A 15,885-nucleotide genomic window follows, 5' to 3' on the forward strand; every position below is an offset into this window, starting at 1 on the left:
CGTCATATGAATGAATGTGAACCATTTATGAAGTAGTAACTTCATTCTCCCATTCTGCATATACATAAAATCTAAAAATGTTATAACAAATTAATGGTGGAGAGATATGACAATTAACCACGTATTAATTGTAGATTAGAAGTGTTCTTTGTTCTTTGCATTATCAACTTAGAGTAACGCCTAAAGAGGAATAATACCAACAATCCCCCATTAATGCAAAGATAAAAAATAAGAATAATTCCTGGACAAAAGGAAGGAACATGTACTTAAGTGTCAATATCTTTCGATTTGAATTGACACATAGTGAAATGAGGCAACGACTAATATCCACAAAGTGAAGTACTCTTAAACTGAATGGACATGAGTTGAGACCCTCAATACACGTACTATATCCTTAATTTTATGCAAACTCCACGATACTAATAAAGTGCTTTTATGGTCATGCACACACTTGGGTCTCATGAGTGCTCTAGAAAGACATCCCAAGTCTTTCATAAAAGTCGACCGCACTTTACACTCACGTAGGTGATTCCATCAAGTCTATCAACATATAGACCACCTTAAGGCTATGGAATCATTAAGAGTAAAATAGGCTCAACCTTATAAATCATAACCACACGTCTTAGGGATAGGAAATATAATGCATATTGAAGTCTTATATGGCTTCGTTTGACCACGAACGAGTATCCACCATACTTCCTCAATCCATGGGCTTTAGCCCCATCCCCCTCGACGTTTCAAGGATAACTCTTCTTGCCAAACCCTTGATTAAAGGATTCGCCAAATTTCTTTCAGACCTTACATATTCCAAGAAAATAACACTGTATTTTAATAATTGTTTCACCACATCATGTCTAATGCGAATATATCTTCTTTTTCCATTGTACACACTATTCTTGGCAATTCCAGTTGCCTCTTGTGAGTCACAATGTAAAGACACTAGTGAAGTTTGTATTCCCCACAAAGGCACGTCTGCCAATAAGTTTCTCAGCCATTCAACTTATTGCTCTGCTAATTCAAGAGCAATAAATTCAGATTTCATGATCGAACGTGCTATACAAGTTTGTTTTGAAGACTTTCACGAAATAGCACTTGCACCTAAAGTAAACACATAGCCACTAGTGGAGCTAACTTTATCATTGTCAGTAACCCAATTTGCATCACAAAATCCTTCTAAAACAGCAGGAAGTTTATTAAAATGCAAACACCAATCCACAGTACCTTTCAAATACCTTAACAAACGATGAAGAGCATTCCGGTATTCACTACTAGGGTTGTGAGTATATATACTCAATCTACTAACAGCATAAGCAATATCAGGCCGTGTATAATTCATGAGAAACATTACATTACCAATAATCTTAGCATATTCAGTTTGAGAAACACTAGATTCTTTATTCTTTCTCAAGTGTATGCTAGGATCATAAGGAGTTCTCACAAGAGCTACATCAAAAGAATCAAACGTTTTCAATATTTTCTCAATATAATGAGATTGAGACAACAAAAAACCATTAGCAGTTCTTTTAATTTTAATACCTAAAGTTATATCTGCTTCTCCAAGATCTATCATTTCAAATTTAGAAGACAGAAAATTCTTAGTCCCATTTACAATATCCACATTAGGGCCAAAGATTAACATGACATCCACATATAGACATATAATCGCACAATCTGATCCTACCATCTTGGAATAAATACAAGTATCAGATGCATTAATAACAAACCCATTATCTACTAGTGTGTTATTAAACTTTTCATACAATTGCTTAGGTGCTTGTTTAAGACCATATAGAGACTTTCTCAATTTGCATACTTTATTCTCCTGTTCTTGGATCACAAAACCCTCAGATTGAGTCATATAGATCTCTTCCTCTAAATCACCATTTAGAAAAGTAGTTTTAATATCCATTTGATGTATCACCAAATTATGGATAGCAGCTAAGGCAACAACAATTTTAAATGTTATTTTAGTTACGGGAGAATAAATATCAAAGTAGTTAACGCCTTTCTTTTGGTTAAAACCCCTAATAATAAGTCTAGCCTTATATTTCTCAATTGTACCATCAAGTCTCAATTTCTTCTAAATATCCACTTGCTACTTATGGATTTACAACCCTTAGGCAAATCAAAGAAGTCCCAAGTGTGATTAGAAACTATAGAGACTAATTCACTTTTAATGGTATCTTTCCAAAAATTAGCATCTATTGACCTCATTGCTTCATCATAAGTCTTAGGGTCTTCTTATATTAAATAGGTAGACACTAATTCATAATTCAAACGATTAAGCCCAATATTTTCAATCAAGAAAGTAGTGATAAAGTTGGGACCAAAGCTAGCTTCAATTCTACATATCTTACTCATTCTAAGTTCATTTTCATGATCATTAGCAGTAATACTAGAAGAAGACACAATATGAGAATTAATAGATATAGATGTAAAAGAATTATTAGGCATATCAGTAGGAACATTTGTAATGACCTGGCCGATCGTTTCGTGAATTATAACCATGTTTCCCCATTTCTACTTCTTTATATGTTCCTCAGCTGTATTTTATCGTATCGTGTTGGTTGGTTCGGGTTACAAGTGGTTTCGATGTGGAATGAGACACTTAGTCTCCTATTTAGAAGTTTAAGTTGAAAAAGTCAACTGGATGTTGACTTACGTGTATACGATCTCAAATGTGAATTCTGATGTTTCAGTTAGCTCCGTTAGGTGATTTTATACTTGGGAGCGCATCCAGAATGTGATTTGGAGGTCCGTAGTAGAATTAGGCTTGAATTGGCGAAATTAAAAATTTGGCGATTTTTGGTCAGAAGGTCGAAATTTTGATATCAGGTTTGGAATGGAATTATGGAAGTTGGAGTAGGTTCGTAGTATCATTTTTGACGTGTGTGCAAAATTTCAGGTCATTCGGACGAGGTTTGGTATGTTTCGCATCGTTTGCGGAATTTGGAAGTTTAGAAGTTCTTAGGCTTGAATCCGAGGGTAATTTGGTGTTTTGATGTTGTTTTGAGTATTCTGAAGGTTCGAATAAGCTTGTATGTTGATATGTGACTTGTTGGTATGTTTGGTAGAGGTCCCGAGGGCCTCGGGTTGATTTTGGGTGGTTGACGGAACAAGGTTGGAATTTGAGGAATGCTGAAGATTTCACTCAGTTGTCATAACCGCACATGCGGAGTGAGGATTGTAGGTGCAGGCCCGCAGAAGAGGAAGAACAACCACAAAAGCGGCCATAGCTGAGGAGGGCAGGAGTCGCAGGTGTGAATAGTGGACCGCACATGCGAAAGCGCAAGCGCAGGAATTGGACCACAGAAGCGGATTTTGAGATTTAAGTGAGAACTGCACCTGCTATGGATTTTCCGCAGGTGCAGTGTTGCAGAAGCGACATGTGGACCACAGATGCAGAAGTTTTGGCAGAATGTATAAAAGGTGGACTTCGCGAATTTTGGGTTATTTTCTACCATTTTTAGATGGCATTGGAGCTTTTGAGACCGATTTTGAGGAGGAATTCAGGGGTTTATCAGCATGGTGAGTGGCTTGAGCCCTAATACTTGTATGTGTGATGATTTCCCATTGATTAATCATATAATTTGCGAATATTAGGGATGAAAATGAGGGGTTAGGGCTTGGAATTTTTGGAGAGTTTGATTGAGGATTTGAGGGGTCAAATGGAGTCGGATTTTGATAAATCTTGTATGTATAGACTTGTGAGTGAAAGGCTTTTAGTTTTGTGATTTTTGTTGAAATCCAAGATGTGGGCCCGGGGGCCGGGTTTGGGTGAATTTCGGAATTTTAGTTGAAATTGATAGTTTTTCGTGTGGGATTGGTTCTTTGGCCTATATTGATTGCATTGTATTGCTTTTGGCCAAATTCGGGATGTTTGGAGGCCAGTTCGAGAGGCAAGGACATCGCGAAGTAGGATTTTTGACTTGATTGAGGTAAGTAACGCTTCCAAACTTGGTTTTGAGGGTTTGAAACCCGAACTATGTGATATATGATTAGTACTGAGGTGACGCAAAATGCCAAGTGACGGGCGTGTACCATGAGAATTATGGCCTGGTTCATTCCATGGCACCACTTAGTAACTCTTTTTTGCTGATATCCATGTTTCTATCATGTGATTAATTAAATGTGCATCAAATCTTGCTAGATATCCTGTTAGGGCTTCACGCCGATACTGTTGAAACCCGAGTGGTCGTTTCTTGCTGTCATTTCATTAGATTCATTGATATTCTGTACTCAGTCTTATTCATGCATATCATATCATGTCTCAGTCTCAGTTATTATTATTTGGCACATCATATCATTGTTTGGGGCTAGTTTCATGGCATTGTGAGCTCGTGTGTGTGAGACTGGAGAGTGATGACTGAGCGTGGCCGAGAGCCTGATTATGAGTGACAATTATGGGATCGGGCTGCACGGCGCAACAGTTATATTGATGATTATGATAGAGCTTGGGCTATAGGAGCCCCTCAGGAGTGTGTAACATACCCCCAGTGAGCGTAAATGATATTTTGAGGGATGAATTTCCCGGGACAAGGATTTGTTCGAAGTACTAATAGCTAGAGATGGATTTCTCCACATGGTTGGATTACCCTTTTCCTCGGTACCAAGTGACTTATAGCTAGCAATGAGTATGTTCCGGGATGGATTTTCCTGAGCCGGATAGCCGTATGCAGTACCGAGTGGTTGAGAGTGTATATATATACACACATACACACACACATACCTGGAGATGGATTTCTCCTCAGGGTTGGATTACCCTTGTTCCTCGGTACTGGTTAACTTGCAATCAGTGTTGTATATGTTCCAGGATGGATTTTCCTGGGCCGGATGACCATATGCAGTACCAAGTGGTTGAGCACTTGAGAGTGGGAGCACATGGTGCATTTCATACATTCTGTGCATTGGCATGTAGAGTTAGCCGAGCTTTATATCTCCCATTGTTCAGATCTGTATTTATTTTACTGCTTGAGCTGTATACTTGAACTGATAGCATGACTACTTTTCCTGCACAGTTTATTTCTATTACCTGTTGAGCTTACGTTCGTCACTACCTATCAGTCTATAGTTTGGACTTGTTACTTACTGGGTTGGTGTACTCACGTTACCCCCTGTACCTTGAACGTAGATCAAGGTATCTCAGGCCACGGTAGTGGCTGTTGACTATTCCAGTCGCGGACTTTCATCGGAGATAGCTAGGTAGCTGCCTGGCGATCGCAGTCCTACCTTTCTCCTTCTTTATCTTCCTTTTAGCGTACTTTTAGCTACTCTCTAACTATGTTAGTCTTGTTATATTTTAGAACAGTTGTAGTATTTTCTCATGACTTAGTGATACCCGAGGTCGGGCTTTTATTTCCGCATTTTGGTTTTTGAATTTATCTCTTTTACGGAATTTCAGTATGAAAAAGGTTATTATATAGCTTTTTAATAAAATATCGAATTATTTGAGAATGTGTCAGTTGGCCTAGTTCCATGATAGGCGCCATCACGACCGGGTTGGTTTTGGGTCGTGACAACATTATATTTCAATGGAAAAACATGCTCAAAAAATTCTGCATCTCTAGATTCACAAATAGAATGATCATTCAAGATAGAAATATATATGCATCACTGTTTTGAGCATAACCAATCAAAATGGCATCAAAAGTCTTAGGTCCTACAGTTACTTATTTAAATTTAAGTAGAGCAACCTTAGCCAAACACCCTCACACCTTTAGAAATTTCAAGTTATGGGCAAATCCTTTCCATAACTCATAAGGAGTTTTATCTAACTCTTATGAGGAGCTCTATTAAGAACATAACATGCAGATAAGGCAACTTCCTCACCCCCTTCCACATCTTGTCAGATAAACCAAAAGCATAGAATTCATCATTTCTTTAATGGTTCAATTTTTTCGTTCAGCTATACCATTTTGTTGGGGAGTATAGGGAGCACTAACCTCATTTATAATACCATTTTTTTACAAAAAACTTCTAGAGTATTAGTATTATATATTCACCATCCCTATTAGACCTAAGTCTCTTGATTTTCCTGTCTAATTGATTTTCTACTTCTGCTTTATATTTTAAAAACATGCTTTCAGCCTTATCCTTAGACTTAAGAAGATATACCTTAGTGTATCTCGAAAAGTCATCTACAAAAGTGATGTGGTATTTCTTTCCACCCTTACTAATAGTGTTCTTAAAATCAGCTAAGTCTGAATGCACTAGTTCAAGCAATTCTGTCTTTCTACTAGTTATATTTTTAAAAGATTTTTTGGTATATGTTACTTCTACACAAACATGACACTTAGAAAAATTATCAATATAAATCGCAGGAATTAATTCCATTTTTCTAAGTCTTTTTATAGAAGCAATATTAATATGACATAGCCTACCATGCCACAAATCAATAGACTCAGCAATATAAGTAGAATTAGAAGTACTTGCATTACTAGTAATCTCTTAAATAATGTTCAGTACAAATAAACCTCCATTGAGGTAACCCTTCCCAACAAAGTCTCCTCCACGAGAAATAACAATTTTATTAGATTCAAAAACAAGTTTAAGGCCCACTTTATTGAGAAGTGCACTAGAATCTAAGTTTCTGCGAATGGAGGGAACATACATAACATTATTCAAGGCTAATATTTTTCCAGAAGTTAACTTAAGAAGAACTTTTCCTTTACCCATAACTCCTGCCGTGGTGGAGTTACCCATGTAAACACACTCGCCATCAGTAGACTTCTCAAAGTCATAGAACAATTCCTTGTTGGCACAGAGGTGCCTTGAAGCGCCTGTGTCCAGTATCCAATCAGTCTTGTTAGCCACCATATTTGCCTCAACGACCGCAACAACAATCACGTCACCACTTTCAGTAAGATTAGCTTGGGATGGAGCTTTCCCTCCCTACTTCGAGCTTTGTCCTTGTCTTTGGTTGCACTAGAAAGCCTAGTAACCAATATTTTCATAGACATAGTAAGGTCCTTTCGACTTTTGGATTTGGCGCTCCGATTTATTGAAGTAATTCTGCTTCTTTACATATCCTTTCTTCTGGCTTTTCTTCTATTTGCCTTTAAACTCGTCTTTCACAAAAGTACTAGCAGATTTCACATGGTTAGCTTTAGAAGAATTAAAAGAGAGAGATTTTATCTTATCCTTAAGTCGTTCTGCCTCCTCATCTTTGAGACGGTTTGCTTCCTCAGTCCTCATGTGACTGATCAATTTTTGAAGAGTTAAGTTTTTCTTCTTTTGTTTCAGTTGATTTCTGTAATCACTCCAGGAAGCTGAAAATTTTTCAAGCAGAACATTAGGTTGAAGAATCTCACACATCTCCGTGCCTTTGTTCAAAACATCAGCAGTCAAATTTTCATACTCATGAACCTGCTCCATGATTGGCTTATCATCAACCATCTCAAAACTTGATCCACTCTCCAACTACATACTTCTTTTCCCCCATCATCCGTATCATATTTCTTCTCCAAACTGTCCCATATGACTTTAACAGATTTATAATTTATAAACAAATCAAAGAGAGTGTTAGGCATATGGTTAAGCAGATGCCCTCGAACAGTTTTATTATCCTTTTCAAATTTCTTTTTAGCATCATCATCAGCAATAACAGTGGCAGTTATATTAGAACTATTAGCAACATCAGTAGTATTGGAAACAACATCAGCAGGAGGTTCGTTAAACAAAACATAATCAACTTCTAATTGTTCAAAGAAAATTAAAAGTTTCTCGGACCAATGCTTGTAATTGTTGCCATCTAAAGGCTCAAGCTTTGACAGTTCCGGAAGTGTTTTGTTCAAAGTGGTAGCCATTAATCAATATTATATACGAAATCGCTTTCAAATTATTAGAAAAATAGTAGATAATATTGACCAATAGTAATAAGAGAATTGAAATAACTTATCGAATAAATATTGTGTCAGGGCAAGTCACTATGTTGAAAGCGATTTCGGTCCGACTGGGTGCAAATCGTTAAGACCGGTCTCTTCCCAAAGTTTCACAGTACTCCCAAACACGTGCACTCGTGGCTGGAAGTTTAGAGTTTGCCGAAAAAGAATTGCCTAGAAAAAATCGGAAGAAGAATAATCTTCTAGGATAATAAGAAGAAGAATGGTCTTTTGAGAGGATGAGAGAATAATTTTTTTTGTAGGTGTTTAGATCACTGATGATGTTTATATACGCAAATCACCTACAGTTTCTTCTATCAGAAAACGCGTAAGAAGCCAAATAAGAGTTAATGTTATGTAATATTACTTTTGGTTTAATGATAAAATTGTCATAAAGACAGTAACTTCAAACCTTCTGAAAAGTTTGTATATCTTTTCACAAACAAAGTCACAAAAGTTAAGAAACCATCATATGAATGAATGTGAACCATTTATGAAATAGTAACTTCATTTTCCCACTTTGGATATACATAAAATCTAGAAATGTTACAACAAATTAATGGTGGAGGGGTATGATAATTAACCACAAATTAATTGTAGATTAACAGTGTTCTTTGTTCTTTGCATTATCAAATTAGAGTAATGCCTAAAGAGAAATAATACCAACAATAATTACCCTGCTGGTGAGTTGTTATTGCGTGCACTGCAACTTGAACCTTTTCTTAGTTCCATTGAGTTATACTACACTACTCTCTTCTTCTTGTACTAAGTGTGTCATTTGCTACGCATTCTTTGGTCATAAAGTTAATTCAACAATTGAGATTTTTATCTTTTACTTTAACTCTGGGGCCTTTAAGTTCATTATTTAACTATCAAATGAAATTTTAAGCCTAAAAAAAGATAGCTCGATGCACAAGACACTTTGAGTTTTTGCGGGAAAGGACCATACCCTAATAGGTGTGACGTAGAATTTCGAACATAAGCTTTGGCCAGTATTGGTATGACAAGTCCAGGAACAACGGTGAATAGTGATAATGTGATATTAATTAATAAATAATATTTTAAAGCTTTATCCCGATTAGTCAGTAACTTGATGAAAGAAAAAATGATATTATATAGCCGTCGTAAAAATAATAGCCGAAAAATATATAAAATTTGTATATTTTTGTATATATACAAAAGTTATACAAATTTTATATACCTTTTCGATTACCAAATGTAAATAATTTCTGGCGCGGGCTAAACGTAATAATACTCCTTAATGAAAAGCCCATTAAATTAAAGACCCTTTCGAGAACTAGTTCAACAAGACTTTCGAGGAGGCGGGGTAGTGGGGCATTTGCATCTATACCCGCCTTTTGGATCACGCTTTAACTTGCGTCCGCTTTGCAAAAAAAAATGCAAATGTACCCACTTTTTCGCATAACTTTAGCATACGGGGCTGAAGTAGCAAAGACAATCACGCAAATCTTCACCATTCTAGCAGACGGGCCTGAAGTAGCAAAGACAATACGCTGAAGTTTTTTGTCCTGGATAAACTTTTTCAAAAACTTCAGCAGAAGATGCTGAAGTTATTTAGTTCATTTGTAAAAACTTCAGCACTAAATAAGCTGAAGTTTTTTTGTCTTGGATTCATTAGGTTTGTCATAAAGCTTTTTCAAAAACTTCAGCAGAAGATGCTGAAGTTATTTAGTTCATTTGTAAAAACTTCAGCACTAAATAAGCTGAAGTTTTTTTTGTCTTGGATTCATTAGGTTTGTCATAAAGCTTTTTCAAAAACTTCAGCAGAAGATGCTGAAGTTATTTAGTTCATTTGTAAAAACTTCAGCACTAAATAAGTTGAAGTTTTTTTGTACTGGATAAGCTTTTTCAAAAACTTCAGCAGAAGATGCTGAAATTATTTAGTTCATTTGTAAAAACTTCAGCACTATTATAAGTTGAAGTTTTTGAAAAAGCTTTCTAACATACTAGATAAATAATCACCTTATTCTTTCATAGTGTATTACTATTATATAACTAAAGTCTGGGTAACTTATATACCCAGACTTTATATAGAGTCCCACATCGGCAAAACAAAAGAGAGATGCTGGGTATATAAGTTAACAAGTCTTAGACCCTAGTGACACGTTTTAAACCCATGAGAGCCTCAGCCCAAAGCGGACAATATCACTAGTGGACTGGATTGTTACAGATGGTATTAGAGCTACTCTTGTGTCAGCTATGCTGATGGTGGGTCAGAGTTCAACTGAGTTTAGGCAAATCCCGGTTAGGCGGGGCAAACCTCAGTGCTGAGTCTAGGCGAATCCCATGCGGTGGGGCAAACCTCAGCGAGGACGCTGAGTCCATAAGAGGGGGTGTATGTAACACCCAGACTTTAGATAGAGTCCCGCATCGGCAAAACACAAAAGAGATGCCGAGTATATAAGTTAACAAGTCTTAGACCCTAGTGACGCGTTTTAAATCAGTGAGGGCCTAGGCCTAGAGCGGACAATATCACTAGCGGGATGGGGCTGTTACAATAGCAACACCAACAGCAGCAAAAGAAAGAAGAAGAAAACGAAGGAGGAGAAATGGGACTGAAGTTGTTTAAAAATTTGGGTAAAAGTTAAAACTTTTAAAAAAATAGGTATAGGTTAAATGGGGGCGACCAAATAAGGCGCCCCGTGCAATTTTTACTGGGGCAGTCGAGGGGAGAGGTGAAGACTTCTCTTTTACGTTGTTAAACATGGAGTAAGGAAGAATTAATTAATTAAGCCACAATGGACTAACAAGTTTAGCTTGCTAACCTTACACTTTTTTTGAATTTACTTCAGTATGCAAATAAAACCGTTACACTAACAACCTTACAACAATAACAATAATAACACACCCAATATAATTCAAAGAGTGGAGTCCGAAGAGGGTAGATGATACAGTCTTATCCCTACCTTATACATGTAGAGAGGTGTTTTTGATAGAACTCGGCTCAAAGCAACATGCATAGTTACAACAAAAGGAATTGAATACTTTGCCAAATTCTCCATTTTGGTTTTTGTCAATTTTTTTCCTTTTTCCAAGGGATGGATAGTGAACAAGTTGCAGTGCCAAGTGAAAAAAGAAATAAAGGAGGGAGTTTACGCCACAAAATATATCCTCTTATAGTTATGGGAAAGCCATTACATTATTCAAAAACCAGATCTCCGTAGGTATACTGCTTATGTGCTAATCCCTCTAGCTTTAAGTATCCCCTCCCATTTTGAAGGGTAAAATATAATAAAGACAAAAATATGTAGTGCCTTATAGCAAAAGTCTCATCATATAAAGTTAGAAGAAGTTCCCTTTAGATTCGCTGGAAAGGAAGAGATTGTCCATTAAGGAATGAAGTGAAGAATGCAAGTGATTCACTAGGTTTGAAAGTTGGAACGGCATGCCCTGCTCCTCTAAATGTTGCAAATGTCAACCCCTTGTACTCTTGAACCCATCCACCAACCTAATCCAAAACCAAAAACTTCAGAACAATCAGAATAAAATATAATAGCTGCTTTTCAGCTGGCCAATCTGTGATCTTCATTTATGGAAATCCAAGTAAAGATACATACATATATATATACATACATATATATATATATATATATATATATATATATATATATATATATATATATAGAGGCGGATCCAGAATTTTAAGCATATGGGTTCGGGGTTGCTATAACAATCTCAAGTTAATCTACATGATAACTGGACCAACGAACTGTATTCCAAGCTAAATATTCTTATATTTTTTATGAATTTTTTAGTATAAGTACAAGATCTATGCAAAAGTTACTAGGTTCATGGAAACCCGTACCGTTTGCTGTACATCCGCCCTTGGTGTATGCGCAATGAAATAGTATGGCATTGTAGATGTTGAAGATGAGAGAGCAAGATATTATTCCAACATATATATGTGAATCCAAGATTTAGAATTGGTTACTGGATTCAGAATTAGCATCAATTAATTATATACGTATATAGATATTTTAAGTTTCTTTTGTTTTGTTGTATATGTATACATAATTTAAGCCTAATAAAATTATAATGTCCGCTTTACATCCGCTTATGTAGTTTCCTTACGAATATTAAAGGATGAGGTATCTATATTTACCTGTTTCTGATGGTACCAAGGTCTCCATTTTCTAGTAATGGGCAAACCTAGGGCGCTTAAGCTATATCTTGTTGATAATACAGGAACTCTTCCATCAGTGTCTCCGCTGAGCCGACAAAAAGGATGATGATGTATTAGAGCACGATACTATTAATTAATTAAACATTATAAATTGAACCACACATTAATATAGCTTAAGAGGCAGTACATTTTATAAAAGAGCACCAAAACTTGGTCATGTCCCAATAACGTGTTAGAAAAATTAATAATACCACTACAATTATGTTAAGAATAATACTATACCTGTAGACCCAAATTTTAAGTCCAGCATCGATGAGTTTGTGATATATTGGAAGAACTGATTCCTTTGAGTCTGACCAATTACCGAAGATCGACATACTGAATATTCAAATATGAAAATTTCTAGTTAGTTTCTCTGTTTTAGACTTCCAAGTCATGTTTGGACTGGGAAGACTTTTCAAAAAAAGAAAGAACAATTCAATACTAATAAAGTTTCATTACTTGCAGATGCTCCAGTTCTTGAGATGGTGAACGTGGAGAGCCTTTTGAACATCTGGTCTATTGTAAAAAGAGGCAGTATAATCATCAAGACAGGGGTCATATCCTCCCATTATCCTCGGCATCTAAATTAAAACATGCATCGATCAATAGTTATCTTTAGATGACTTGATAGCGTAAAAATATATTTACACGAAAAGGCTAACTCCTGTGTCAAATAGACAAATTCATGCAATTAAATATTGAGTTACCATCTTGGACTTGCTATCGAATAAAACTTGTGTTTGCTGTTGTGAACTAGCAGTATCTCTTATGCAGACTGATGTATAGAGACTGTAGATATCAATCTCCTTGTACTGTTTAAGCACTTCATCTACAGCCTGACTACAAGTCTGATTGCTCCACGTGTCATCACTGTTAAAATCACAGGAATCTGAAATAATTTTGTGAGTTTCGTCAGATATGACAGCGTGGCTCCAAGCATAATCCACTAGACCTTTCCAGTCCTCTGCATCACAGGTTTCAGGGTTACCCAGCTGCACACATAACAACATTTTTATTAAGTTAAATTCATTTATCAACTGAAAATAGGTGTAGAAGGACCATATATATATATATATATACACACACACACACATACCAGGATTCCTCTTAGATCAATGAAAAGGGAAGAGTCTTTATTCTTGTCAACAATGACTTCAGCCAACTCAGGAACATATTTTCCTGCCAATAGAACCATGAAAAATGTAATTAGTAGGTGCAATTTTTTTTACAGTTATGTTAGTAGTCTCTGGTAGAAGATAGTTATAGTAAATTACCTGCATAACTCTCTCCAGCAATATAAAAGGCCCGTTTTCTATATGATGGGAACTTGAGAAACCAATTGTGCAGAAAAGTATACGTGTCATTGGCTGGTAAAATAGTCCAGAAAATGTTAGATGAAAAAGGACGAATTAAAATTAGAAATAAGACAAAATATCAGCGTCATGTAAGATATTTCTTGAGGAATAAATAAATGAGCATTACACTTATGAAAGATGACAGATAACTGAAAATTAGTAATTAAGACAAAATATCAATATCACACAAGATATTTCTGAACAAATAGAGATATCATATTGAAAGATGACAGATATTGCTGAAGAAAGTAATGGGAAGGCATGACAAATGAATCATGAATCTCACCTGTGAAATCATCTCCAAGGTTATGATAATCACCACTTGTATTTGAGTATGAAAAGCCAACACCAATTGGAGATTCCAAGAACAACAAGTTTGCTTCTGCTTCATTATAATTTAGATTATTGAAAATGATTTCAAGCAGAAATGCATGCATGTAAACTAGTTTATTGGATAATAAAGATCAAACCTTTGTTCCATGAATAAGGATTAAGTGTTAGGCCAAAACCATCAGAGTCCACAAGAAAAGGCCCTATCTCTTGAGTTGCTCCATATCCCACAGAAGAGCATCCCGGTCCTGAAATATTGTGAAGCTCATATCAGAAAAGACCAAATAATATATAGTTATTAATATGAAATAAAAAAATAAATAAAAGGTCATATCTGATATCTGATTATATTTTAGTGACTATCGATATATAGTGGACTCTCTAAAGGCAATTGGAGTTAAAGACATTGATAAGAAATCTCTTCTCTTCTTTTCCAAACTTCTTTTCAGTCAAAGAGAATTTATTTCTCTCGTATACCAAGCTTGAATAATGTTGAAAGTGGTCAAAATTAAAGATAGCGCCGAATTCAAATATCCATTTTCTCAATCCAAGATTTGTCCTTAAGATTTACTTTGTAGATACATGAATAACATATTCTTTAGTACCATGCAAAGTTGGCATGTCTAAGAAACCATCTTAGTGAAACCAAAAGTTCATATATTTAAGTACTCTATCAACTATAGCAGACTGCAAATGATGTAGGTCATAAATTTATTAAATTTAATTTGTTTTACCTCCATTAAGCCAAAGCACTAAAGGTTTGTCCTCAGGTGAAACTGAGCATTCGTAGAACCAGTAGAAGAGTGCTCTTCCATTGTTCTCATTTACTGTCACATGTCCAGCATAATGTCTGAAGTTTACACTAGGTTGTCCTGGCAAATCAGTTACAAGATCCTGACTGCCCAATGAAGAATCAGACTTCTTGTTATTGGACAATTGATGAGAACGTCCAACAACTTCTAATGGCTCTAAAATAAATAAGGAAATAATAAGAAGCAGAGAATATTGGGAAAACATCATCTTTGGATTAAGCTAAAAAAGACACCAATTTGGAGACAAGAGAGTAAGTTAAGAGTGTAAGTACACGACGCACCTATCTATTTATAGTTGTGGCAAAGCGCTTTATGAACAAACCCATTATCTATAAGGTGTGAATTTTAGAAACCGAAACGTACCAAACTTATGTTTTAAATTGGAAATTAATTAATCTCAAGCCTATGGCATCTGACATAGATTATAGGCAGTTTTTTCTAGAGTTTAATTTGCATGAAAAAGGGTGATTAGTGGAGTCTCCATTTTAATGTGTGGGTTGTTGGATCACTAATCACGTGAACAAATGTCCAAAAGGGTTACTATAACATGGCTCTAACACTCAATATTTGTATAAAATACTAGTAATTCACACTTGGAGATCTTCCCGCCTTCCTCCAATAAGTGACATCTTTTTCTTGTTAGTACTGAAAAGTTTAAGAATGGCTTATTACAAAAAAGAGCACAGCTGCATTGGATAAAAGACTAGTCCTTGTTAAACAAACTTAATAAAGAGGATAGCTTAGTGCATTTGGTGTGCACGAGGTACAGGGAAGGGCCGGTTAAACTTAATCAACTACGTAATTAATTAATTCATATGTAATGTTGATATAAAAAAAAAAACTTTGTCTAGCAAAAATAGTTCCTAATTTGTCTGCCTCAATAGCGTCAATTCAATTGCAACACAGGAGGCATGAACAATTAATATGCAAGGAGGACATTCATTAATGTGTTCATTAATAACATGGTAACACTTGAAAAACAGATAAGGTCAGAATAGGGAAGGGAAAAGAACACATTTTGATAGGCTCTCTTGACAACTTACTGGATTTTGATTATATTATTTATAAATATATATATATTCAATGAACTTTATAATTCAAATATAAAATATGGGAAAACCGAAAGAACTGTAGCTCCGATGTAGTGATCTACAAAATAAGAAAAAGGTGTCGACTGGCCAATGACGCGTTGGCACTTGGCACAATTAATTCGAACAAATGAATCATATATGACATGTGAATAGGAACAGCAACTGAAGCAATAACTAGTTAGCTAGATTAATTAAATTATAGATTTTTAGGGTGAATTAACCAATTATGTG

General features: G+C 35.6%; 1 protein-coding gene across 1 annotated transcript; it reads right to left on the reverse strand.

Annotated features, from left to right (window-relative positions):
- Positions 1-10,992: 10,992 nt before the first annotated feature.
- Positions 10,993-14,826, reverse strand: LOC107829183 (serine carboxypeptidase-like 31). The gene is made up of 10 exons (XM_016656648.2): positions 14,486-14,826; positions 13,892-13,999; positions 13,708-13,803; positions 13,341-13,433; positions 13,163-13,245; positions 12,774-13,058; positions 12,526-12,647; positions 12,307-12,402; positions 12,004-12,109; positions 10,993-11,349 (listed from the first exon to the last, which is right to left on the reverse strand). The coding sequence occupies exons 1-10, from the start codon at positions 14,769-14,771 to the stop codon at positions 11,200-11,202; spliced, it is 1,425 nt and encodes a 474-aa protein (XP_016512134.1). The 5' UTR covers positions 14,772-14,826; the 3' UTR covers positions 10,993-11,199.
- Positions 14,827-15,885: the final 1,059 nt, after the last annotated feature.

Source organism: Nicotiana tabacum, chromosome 3 (genome assembly GCF_000715075.1).
Source record: "Nicotiana tabacum cultivar K326 chromosome 3, ASM71507v2, whole genome shotgun sequence".
Taxonomy (NCBI): domain Eukaryota; kingdom Viridiplantae; phylum Streptophyta; class Magnoliopsida; order Solanales; family Solanaceae; genus Nicotiana; species Nicotiana tabacum.